The 12,484-nt window shown below is 37.7% G+C and overlaps 1 protein-coding gene across 2 annotated transcripts in view; it reads left to right on the forward strand.

Moving 5' to 3' along the window:
* The window catches only part of hs3st4 (heparan sulfate (glucosamine) 3-O-sulfotransferase 4), a 113,750-nt gene extending 101,574 nt beyond the window's left edge, over positions 1 to 12,176 (forward strand). For both annotated transcript variants that reach the window (XM_058768427.1, XM_058768428.1), the window contains one exon: positions 10,761 to 12,176. In XM_058768427.1, coding sequence (XP_058624410.1) covers positions 10,761 to 11,415 — 655 coding nt within the window. In that variant the 3' untranslated portion in view covers positions 11,416 to 12,176. The remainder of the gene's footprint in view (positions 1 to 10,760) is intronic.
* Positions 12,177 to 12,484: the final 308 nt, after the last annotated feature.

Genomic DNA, 12,484 nt, shown 5'->3' on the forward strand with positions numbered 1-12,484 from the left:
GTTCAAAACATACAGTATGGACATATCGACAGCAACTAAAATTTAGTTAGAAAAGTCAAGTATTTCTAAATTCCTTTATATCATATTTATATAGTTACATGTTTACTGCTGTATTAGATCCCTTAACCCTATGCCCAAATAATTTGTTACAATATAACATTATATTGATCATGTATTTCAAAAATGGCAAAAAGCAACATTAAATATTCATAAATTAAATAAACATTTGTATGTCTCTAAATGGTTACGTTTTACCATAGATGCTGCCAATATCACACAAATGAATGTAAAAGAATGCTCATGAAATCATGTTGGGATGTTAAAAACATGAAAATTCTGTCATCATTTATTTACTCTCTTGTCATTCCAAACCTGATAACTTTCTCATGCTAAACACAAAATAAGATATTTTGAAGAACATTTCACCTGTTTTTGTCTATAGTTGTTTGTTTATAGAAGAAAGGGTAACACTTTAGAATAGGGAACACTTATTCACTATTAACTACGACTTTTCCCTCAATAAATTCCTAATTTGCTGTTTATTAATAGTTAGTAAGGTAGTTGTTATGTTTAGGTATTGGTTAGGATTAGTGATGTAGAATAAGGTCATGTAGAATAAGGCATTAATATGTGCTTAATTACTACTAATAAATGGCTAATATTCTATTAATATGCATGCTAATTAACAACTAGTTAAGAGACCTTAAAATAAAGTGTTACCGAAGAAAGAAAGAAAAAACAACAACAACATGACTGTAATGATGACAGAATTTTCATTTTGGGGTGAACTAACCCTTTTTCAATGTTAAAATACTATCTCAGACTAATGTAGACATGACTATAAATAAACCATTCGTAGGTTGACTCCACCAAAAGTGTAAACACTGTGTCTCTTTGGTGTTAACAAAACATTGCTCTATTTGTTTGAGCATACAGACCTAGCAACACTGGCTCAACCAATGGCATGAGTTTGAGGCGGGGCTATCGGTTTGCTCTACCAGTAGTAAATCTGGGGAATTTTTGTGAAACTAACTTTTTTATTGATCCAGAAATTACACATGTGACCAATATAATCTTTTCATCCCTTCACTGACTCACATATATATTATGAAGATACACTATATGCTGGATTGGTTTGTTGTTGCCAAATATTGCTTGAATACCTTCTCTATAATTACAGCAAAGTTTTATGTCTTGGAGCGATTCGTCGTTGCAATCATTGACTTGTTTTTGGGAAAGTCTTGCTCCTGTTATTGACTTCTTCTTGAATCTCTGCCATGAGTCCCTCCCACATCCTGTTCTCCTGAAACAATCAGGCAATTCTGCCATTACATCCCCTTGATAAACAACCGAGGTACATGCAGAGCTGCTGTGGGAAACATTGTGCATGGAAGTATTCAGAGTTATAAAAGGGCGCACACAATGCAGGGTTATCTCACTGTGGGGAGGCTACTCGTGCTGCTGTAAATGTAATTTTTGTATGAATTACTTATACTATCATAGACAAATCATAGGTTCTACCACAAGTACATTTACTGAAACATACAATACCGACATATGGACAGCTACTAAAACATAATTGCATGAATGTGTATACACATAAATTTTTATTTTATGGCATTTCAAGAGACGTAAGTAATGATATTAATAATTAATGCTTGAAATTCTATATATATATATATATATATATATATATATATATATATATATAATTTTCAATATTTCATTATATTTGAAGAAAATGGTTTATGACTATTGTCCAGGAATGCTCTAATTTATTTCTAAAAAGTTATCAGAGAGTAATATACTGGACAAAATTAAGATTAATTACAATGTTTATTATTGAAAATTATTTATTATTACAATTATTTATTATTGAAAATAGAAATAGGTATAATCAGTTTTGACATTTAATTACAAAACTTGTGTGTTTTTTTTTTTTAATGCAAGTCTTGTTAGTGCAATTCAAATTTGAATTTAGCATAGTACATAATAACAGTATTCAGAATTTAATTAATTCAGAACTTAATTAACAATGAACAAACGTCAGTTAAAAATGTGACCAATATGGCCAATACAATGTCTATAACTAAAGGTGAGGCATCTCTGCATTCTCTGCGAGTTTTTCCACATCTGCCTTGGAGACAGAGAGCGGCTTAGAAGATGCATTTGGAGGCAAACCTGAGAAATACCAGTGTAAAATAGTGCCTCTGGATCATGCATTATCTTTCTCTGTCTTGGAGATCTCAGCAAGTGGCAATTAGAATGCTTTTAACTTCAAAGCACAAAGAGGCAATATAGTTTTGCGCTCTGAAAGCAACATTCCCTCAAAAATGATGTTCATTAAACTGCTATTCCTTCTGTGCTCACCTGCTATTTGGCTGTAAAATGAAAACAAAAAGAAATAAACAACTTACACAACATGAAATTCACAATCATCAATGCACCATGCATTTTTTCTTCTTAAACTGAAAAATTCGGTCTGCATGAAATGATCCACGGAGCTACGAAGGAATTTATCTCATTTAACTCTAGTTGTCCTAAGCATGTTTATCCAAGCGTTATGCAAGCACGGCAAGGCCTATAGACAAATAGCTCCGGTATATTATGCGATTTGTGCGAGTAGGTAAACAGCAGATGGTGAGGGAAGCCTTTTCAGCCCCTCGCGCTGTATTTACCTGCCCACCCGAATGACCCGTGTCATGCTGCACTCCTCATGCAGGCATAAGCAATTGTTAACCATTTGTATCTGTTTTTCACCGTTCCAGCTGAGTGCAAGGCCAGCCGAGTCATCCACGGCGCGTAGGAAAATTAGCTTGTTTATCAGCATTCTGTTTTCTTTTCCACCTCTCCCTCCCTCTGACATTTTAAATGTACACCATCCATGACTGATTCGCTCACAATCAAAATGAGTTCGACCTCAATCACAAATGAAGGTATCGCGCCTCCATAATCTCCATATTTTTGCAATTACACATATAATGAGTTGCATCGAGCTTGATGAGGACAATGGCCGGTTATGTGCTTGTCTTAAATGCAGAAGGTTACCTTGAGCATCAGTCATCTGTCCTGTTGACGGAACGTTTCGTCCGGAGAAGCATGACGTGTTGTTATTAAACATCGAGGCCTGCTGCTCGTTGCGCCTGTACTTTAGATGCGATTTACATAGGTGAATCCAAGGTGATTCATTATGGGTTTTTTCCCGTTTTGGTCGCTCTCAGCAAGTTTTTTTTTTTTTTTGTCAATTCAACTTGTGAGCAAACAAACCCCCGTCCTGGGCATCTTGTGTGCTCCATCGTGGACTTTAAATAGCAACTCCTGAAGACCTTGAGAGGGCAAAAAATCTTTAGTCATTCATTACCGCACTGAGGAAGTGTAGAACATTGATGGAATGTAATGAAAACTAATACTCTTTCTAGTCACTGTGCTATCTACAGATGTGTTTTATATCCCATTACTGCTCTAGAAGTGGCCACAGCTCTATAGCATGTTGAGCAAAGCATAATCCATTGGGAAATTACCCATCAGAAGTGCAATACTGTTACAGAAATGAAATTACAGAGGCACTTGTGAGTGAGTGTGTGCATGCGTGTGCTGAGGGGCATGGAGGATATATGTACTCCATTTGATGTGTTCCACAAGGAGAATTCGAATGCGGCCCGGAGAGATGCTCATTTAAAATGTGTCCAGCGTGCAGTGATTGATTGGCTTGTGCTATCGCCATATTTGTGCGAGAGCGACAGCTGTCACATCGGAAGACATTCTGAATGTATATATCGAAAGAGACAACACTACAATCAACTATATTGCTTCATAAGCTATTTTATAAGTAATACTTTATTTTTATTATAATTGTTAGACATTTATACACAAAATGGAATAGGAAAAAAAGATGGTAACACTTTACTTGAATCCTTTACATAAAATGCATTCTAAAAGTATTTTATAATGTATGTAATTAAAGGAATGGGTTACCGATAAATGGAAATTGCTGAAAAGTTACTCACTCTCAGGTCAGAGAGAAAATTATCTACATCTTGGATGGCCTGAGTAAATGAGTTCTCATTTTTGGCTGAACATTCTTTTTTAATTTTGTCTTGTAATGCACCTTATAATGCATTGTATGATCTCAAGAATAAATGTAACCAAAGTTATTATACATTATAATACACAGAAAACATGATGCATTAAAACACATGACAAACTACAGTTTGTCTTCAGTTATTTATGAAAAGATATGATAGATTACAATGTGCATTACGAATACCTTTATAATGCATTACAAAAAAGGCAGTGTTAAATATTTCATAAAATATTCAATATATATTATAAATAAATAAATGAGCAACAGGGCCAGTCTTACACTTTTTAGATGAAATCAACATAGAAATGTTGATTACAAATAGGCCTGTAGTACGGTGGCCGAGAAAGCTCGACACGCTGCAAATAGAAAAAAAACACCCGCAAATTAAAAAAACAACTTCGTCAATTTGACAACACACACACTGCAAATGCTCACAACACAACCAAACAAAGAAACACACTGCAAATAGAAGAAAACACCTGCAAATTAAGAAAACAACTTCGTCAATATGACAACACACATGCTACAAATGATCACAACACAACCAAACAAAGAAATGCGCTGCAAATAAAATTCTTTATTTGGTTGTGTTGTGAGCATTTGCAGCGCGTTTCTTTATTTGTTTGCATTGTGAGTATTTGCAGCACCTGCTGTCAAACTCATGAAGATGTTTTCTTGATTTGCTGGTACTTTTTCTATTTGCATGTGTTTTCTGAAGCTGCAGCATGTTGAGCTCTCTCGGCCACCGTACTGTAGTTGTCTCTGCATATTAAACTGGATATTAAAAGAAAAGAAAAGAAAAATAGAAAGTAAAAAAAAAAAAATCACACATACACACACACATGTTGGGTTTCCATGTTTTATAGGGACATTCCTTAGGCATAATGTTTTTTTTTTTTTCTACTGTACAAACTATATTTTCTACCGCCCTAACCTAAACCTACACCGCACACAAAATTTTCTGCATTTTTAGATTTTCCAAAACTTCATTCTGTATGATTTATAAGCTTGTTTCCTCATGGGGGCCAACAAATGTCCCCGCAAGGACAAGGACTTTGGATATCGGCATCGTTGTGGGGACATTTTGTCCCCATAATGTAGGGTATATACACACACACACACACACACACTTCATTGTCACCTGTGAACTGTGGTGCAGTTCAATTTAATACAATTTGATGGACAATGCTTATATTTCAGTTCCACAATCCCTCAGCATCTATATAATAAATGAAGTCTGTGCAAGGTGCTGCTGTGTGAAACAGCACATGCAGTATCCAATCTATTGTGAGTATGTGTGCTGCCTCTGCACATTACAGTGCACTTTGAACCTTCAGATGTGTTGGCAACCTTTTTTTCTAACAGTAGGTTTTGCAAAATCAATGCAGGATGAAAGAATACAATTTCGAAAAATATCAGATTATAAGTATCTGCAGTCCCTTCCACAAAATATTTAGTTCCCCCTCCCCTGTTAGCACACTGACATATGGTCAATAATATATGATTATAGGTGATCAGATTGTAGCGCAAAAAAATAATATAATTTTCAGAACCTTTAAATATTTCATGTTGGTTAAATAAGATGATATAGCCAGGTTATTCTGCTGATGATGAATTACAGATTGACATTGTACTGAATGTAACAAAGCTACTGATTGTCTTTTATATGATGTTTACAGTGTGGAACCTCCTTTATCAAAGGTTATTGCTGTTTTCATCAGTAATGCCCCAGAGTAATATGATTTTGAGCTGTGAGGCTGGAAGTCCGACCCCTTCGGTTTTCTACGTGTTGAACTCTCAGATATTATAGTATTAGCAAATAAGCCTGAATAACTTGAGTTCTTACCCATTGCTTGTTGTTGCGTACGGTAAATGTAATAATAATGAGGAGCAGTTGGTGGCAATTTGAGAGGAAATAAGAGTCTTTACTGAGAGGTTCAAGGGAATAATTTTTAAAAACACCTTTTCTTTATTTACCTAGACTTCACACAAATATTTGTGATTGCACAAAGTGAATGCAGTTGTTCAATGTGAAGATATGGAAAGTAAAGGAATAGTTCACCCCAAAACTGCTTGAAATGTGCTCACCCTCAAGCCATCCGAGATGGAGGTGATTTTGTTTCTTTTTCAGATTTTACAGATTTTGATAAAAACATAAAAAAGTAATATAATCCACAAAACTCTTGTTTGTTTGGATTCTCATTCTGACGGCACCCATTAACTGCAGAGGATCTATTGGTGAGCAAGTGATGTAATGTTACATTTCTCCAAATCTGATCCGATGAAGAAATTTTCATTTTTGGGTGAACTTTTCCATTTTTTGTTTAATATGTTGATAGTTCTGAGAAAGTGTGTGCAAGCAGGTATTTAAACTCTGAATTTCTGGTTTAACTCAGCTTTATTTATTTATTTCCTGCTCCCGTAAAAGCTAGAAAAGGTCAAACACAGTGAAAAAAGCAAACATTTCAAGAATTACATAATAAATAGTGCAGAACATTTTGACAGGCTTCAGCTAAAGTTAAAGACCTGCTCTTTAACCGTTGTGCCCTAAAGTAAGACCTTCAGCCTGTAACACTTTAATTCAGCTAAAATCGCTTAACTAAAGTTTATATTTGGCTTTGGGTGATTTAGTCCATGCAGCCACAGAAAGGATTGTATTGCCACCAACAGTGTGTATTTAAAACCATACATTTGTTTTGTCTCTCTTGAAAAGCTTTTGCATTTTACCGCTATTTATATATATATATATATATATATATATATATACATACACTATTATATATATATATATATATATATATATGTAATGAAATATTGTTACAGTTTGACCTAGTTTCCTTAGTTCCCCTGATTAGTTGATTAGCTCCACACCTGTTTCTGTTTCCCCTTGAGTACGTTTAGTATTTAACGCCTGTGTTCATCTTTGTCTGCTATTATTTGATCTACGTGTTTGCTACCCCTTGCTCCTGGATTATTTCTGTTTCTTGTGTGAATTCTCATTAAAAGACTCTGTTTTGTGGATACTCCTTCGTTGTGCGCTTTATTAGTAAGGACACGTAACAGAATAGCAGACCAAAAAGTTTGTAATTAAGCGGCATTTTTCTTTCTGTTTATTTTATTTAATTTTTTTCTTTCCTGGTCCTCTCCCGGAATGGATCTGCCCGCCGTCCAACTCCTGTGCCTGGAGCAGATGGACCGTTCGCTGGAAGACCATACCAGGGACTTTCTCGATCTGGCGTGCCTCACCCACTTCCCCGACCGCTCGCTCTGCGTCTTCTACATCTCCTACATCTCCAGCGAACGGTCCCAAGGAGGATTACGCCCACTGCAGATGGAGAGCCTGAGCCCACTGCGACTGAGCCCATCATCGCCACAGAGCCTGAGCCTCAGTCCGTCCTCGAGGGAGTTTTGGTGGTGTTCGAGGGCTTGGAGGGAAGCCCAGCCCACACTCCCGCGACTGAGGGTGAGCTGCATCTGGTTTCTGGGAGCTATATAGAGGAACTAATGGACATCTTCAAGATGGACCTTATAGACTGGTTTGGAGAAGTACTAACCTGTGCTCCTGAATCTCCTGCGTCTCCGCTGGTTCCATCCAGCTCATGTCCTCCTGTGTTCCCTCCCAACCTCCCTCTCAAACCATCTAGTTCCTCACCTCCATCTCCGCTGATGCCTGTCAGTCCCTCAGCTCACCCTCAGTCAGCGCCTGCCATGCGCTCTGTTCCGCCGCCTCGGGACTTCCAGTCTCCAGCTCCAGCCAGACATGCGGATCCCCTGTCTCCACTTCCAGCCTCCGAGCCGTGGACTACACTTCGGTCCTCCGACCCATCGGCTTCGCCTCGGCTCCTAGCTCCCTCGCCTCCACCATGGCCCGTCATCCCACTGGTTCCACCGGGCTCGCTCATCCCTCCGGCTCCGCCTTGGTCAGTCGTCGACCATCCGCCGCCTTGGGACTCCACTCCTCTGGCTTTGCCTCGTCACTCCATCCCTCCGGCTCTGTCAGGCTCCTCCTTCCCTCCAGCTCCACCTTCAGCCTCAGTCGCACCGGCTCCACCGCGGTCTTCCGGATCCCCGCCTCCACCTCAGTCGCCTGAGCCTTCAGCTCTGCCTTGGCCCTCCGGATCCACAGTTTCGCCCTGGCTCTCTGTCTGCTCCATTCCACCTGGGTCTCCACCTCCAGCAGCTCAGTCTCCGTCAGTCGGTCCCCTGGTGTCGTCGGTCCCTTCTCCACCATGGCTCCTCCCGCCGTCAACTCCACCGTGGCCCGCCAACCTGGCTCCTCCTGCTCCGGGCTCCTCCCTGGCTCCTTCCTCCATCGACTCCACCCTGGCCCTATGAACTGTGCCCCTTTCCTGTTGCCTGCCCCCCTCCTGCTCCACGCCCACCTCCAGAACCCCCACCCTCCCTCCTCTGTTGGACTGCTTTTGTCGGCGCGGGGACGCACCGTTCCGGGAGGAGGCGATATGTTACAGTTTGACATAGTTTCCTTAGTTCCCCTGATTAGTTGATTAGCTCCACACCTGTTTCTGTTTCCCCTTGATTACGTTTAGTATTTAAAGCCTGTGTTCATCTTTGTTTCTTTGTCTGCTATTATTTGATCTATGTGTTTGATACCCCTCGCTCCTGGATTATTTCTTTTTCTTGTTTGAATTCTCATTAAAAGACTCTGTTTTGTGGATACTCCTTCGTCATGTGCTTTATTAGGAAGGACACATAACAAATATATTGTTTAATTAATATATATTGTAATTTTTAGTTTTAGTACTTTTTTAAATTTTAATTAATGCTGTCACCGTAATCTAGATTAATTTATTTAAAAAGCCTCATTGTTTTTAAGATTGGGAAATACTGTTAAATCATAAATTATCTAATTAAATTATAAATTGTTATCTGATTACATTATCAGTTCTATATTTTAGAAATGTATAAATATCTTCTCCTTAAATAGCCCCTTAATGAAATAGCTTCCCCAACACATATACATTTATTTATATATAAATAAACACATTTATTTATTTAATAAGATATAAGATCATTTTAGTGAATTTTATGTAGAATTTAAATTTTATGTCTGTGATTTTTATTTTATTTATTTATTGTGTGTGTACTGATAAGTCCCATAGTGTCTCAATTACGTAGAACTGAAGGCAAATTAATTATGTACTCATAAATTTAGGTCAAATTCTTGTTGTGAGATTTAATGAGGGATCATACTGAATAGATCAGTATGAATAGATCATAGAGCAGAGAGCTTGCTAAATATTCATTTGTTTTGCCCTCCTGGGGCATGGATCACATTGCAATATAAGCCCAAAACAGAGATAAATATTTATTTAATTTCCTTCACTTATGAATGACTCTTTCCTGGCACACTGATTCATCTCCCAGTTTGATCTTGATGATAAAAAGTTGAACACAATACTTCATACAGTGACAAACAGCTGACTGTAATCACTCAAAGCACATACATCTTTTATCACAGAAAATGCCATACTTAATATGTTGTTCTTCCAGTGAGGCATCTGAACATTAAATCAGAACAAGAAGAGGAGAAAGGTCATAGGATGCATAGAACTTTTAAACTGTAAAAAGGACGTGATAATGTTTTTATTTTATGTATGTACTTTGACATCAGATGTCTGGATTTTAACACTGCTGCAGCAACATATGTTGTTGTTTTATGCACATTGCATTCCTTTGCAATGTTTTATAAACATTACTAGCACATCTAGCCTGATACATATGTCATAAAAATATGTCAGAATGTGTTCAAATCTCAAAGTGCAATAACAAATATCAAAAAATCGAATCAATAACACAATAGTTATACAGTCCGAGTTATACTCCAGTGTTACTTTTTTGCATTTATTCATAATAACAATAGTATATTTATAAATATCATCATGTTTATAAAAGTAACCATTCTGAATTCAATTTACATCATAGACTATATGATTCATTTTAATCTGAATAACTAGCCTGTAGCCTGACATTACTTTTTAGAAGTTTTTGAAATAATTTTTGAGTTAAGTGCTTTAAATCACAAAACCTGTAAGAGATTTGCATTTGAGTCCGTTTGTATTTTTTTTTTTTTTTTTTTTTTACGTATAAATAAATAAATAAATAAAATTTTTGAGATTAACAAAAAATGTCTGATGCTTACTGATATTTTTTTTCTTTTTAACATTTATTGTTTAGGTGTGATAATCTAGAATATTATACCTCAAGGTTACCTAAATCTGCAACACATTAAAAAAAATTATTAGAAAAAAGCTTTGCTGGGTACAGAGTGTAAATGTATGATAAAACAATACCCCAGGCTCAGCAGTATTAATGATATGCAGTGAACTCGTTATTAAAGTTCCAAAACAGTGCCAGGAGTAACACAGATGGAGTCAATTAAGCAACGAGCGCTCGTACATGTACACGTTTCATCTTTGGGCTTTTATCTCTTGTATGTTACTCTGTGGCTGTAATTAGCTGTACGCTTCTACTTGCAACATTATGTCCAGTGATAATAACAGTTATTTTCACGTGTGATTTCAAATAATTTACCACTTACTAGTTGAATCAATTTTGAACGTACCGTGTCCTTGGGTATTGCTTCATTATAATGAAGAGAGTGCATCGTGTTAACTGCTTCACACTAATTTGCTTCTCTCACTTCTGTTGTTTGCAGGGAGCTGATGCCGTCTACTCTGGAGGGACAGATCACGATGGAGAAGACACCCAGCTACTTCGTGACAAACAGCGCCCCGAAGCGAATCCACTCGATGGCGAGAGACATTAAGCTAATCATAGTCGTCCGCAACCCAGTGACCAGAGCCATTTCGGATTATACTCAGACGCTCTCCAAGAGGCCCGAGATTCCTACTTTCGAAGTGCTGGCCTTCAAGAACCGAACGCTGGGCTTGATCGACGCGTCGTGGAGTGCCCTGCGAATAGGGATCTACGCGCTTCACCTGGAGAGCTGGATGCAGTATTTCCCGCTCTCGCAGATGCACTTTGTCAGCGGAGAGCAGCTTATCGTCGATCCGGCCGGCGAGATGGCAAAGGTGCAGGATTTCCTGGGACTCAAGCGTATTGTTACTGACAAACATTTCTATTTCAATAAAACCAAGGGATTCCCTTGCTTGAAGAAGCCAGAGGACAGCAGTACCCCACGGTGCCTTGGCAAGTCCAAGGGCAGAACTCACCCCAAAATAGACCCCGATGTCATTCGCAGACTGCACAAATTCTACAAGCCCTTTAACATGATGTTCTACCAAATGACAGGGCAAAACTTTCAGTGGGAACTGGAGGAGGACGGCAGCTTGCCTGGCTCTCGGGACTAAACCACTGCTGCTCTCCACACCACCAGCCTTCTCATAGCCGAACGCCCCTCATCGATCCGTGCTTCAACACGCCAATCGGTCATTGCTGTCTTTGCGAAAGTGTGTGTACCCATAGCAAGAGTGCTAATCTGCTGTGTCAACCCCCAATACCAATGGTGTTTATGATGGCAAACATGGTTATTGTACATATTATCCCGAACATAAATATATTTATATTTGTCAAGAGAAGAGGATTTTATTCATTTTCTTCAGAAAGAGTTGCTATACGAATCATGTCTTCTATGATGATGCATGCGACGAGTTAAGTGTCCTTACCCACCGTCACCCTGAGGATTTTCTTTTTAATCTCTCCCTTTTTCTCGCACACCAGCAGTGAGTGCAGTACAATTGAGTCTGAGGGATCATTCGAGGTTATTTGTGGATTCAGAAGACTAGAAACAACTACAATCAAATGCAGATCTTATCAATACAGTAATCCTCTAAAATGAAAATGTTTCAGCTATTTCTGCCCAATTTTATGCATACTGTTTTGTTTTGTGGCTAATAAAAATTCAGATAGTTGGGTCCAAAAGCTTACACTCCTATATGCATTTTTTAAATTATATCATGTATTTAATATTATAGTATGCAATATATTATCAGAACTACAATTGTACTGCATATATTTAACATTTTTCAAATCTTAAAACATTTATTTTCAGGCATCAGGCTTTTGGACCTTACCTCTTTAATAAATTAGCTTGAAGAAATGCAATACATGCAGTACTTTTTTTTTTTCAATTCTTCAATTTGCATAAATGTTTGCTTACACCACTGTTTAAAAGTTTGGGGTCGGTAAGATTTTTTTATGTTTTCGAAACACAGAGGCTGCATTTGTTTGTAAAAACAGTAATATCGTGAAATATTATTACAATTTAAAATAACTGTTATATTTGCGTATACTTTAAAATGTAATTATTATTATTCCTGCGAAGGCAAAGCTGAATTTTCAGCATCATTACTCCAGTCTTCAATGTCACATAATCCTTCAAAAATCATTCTATTGTGCTGATTTGACTCTAAAAAAAAC

The sequence above is a fragment of the Onychostoma macrolepis genome, chromosome 03 (assembly GCF_012432095.1).
Source record: "Onychostoma macrolepis isolate SWU-2019 chromosome 03, ASM1243209v1, whole genome shotgun sequence".
Lineage (NCBI taxonomy): Eukaryota > Metazoa > Chordata > Actinopteri > Cypriniformes > Cyprinidae > Onychostoma > Onychostoma macrolepis.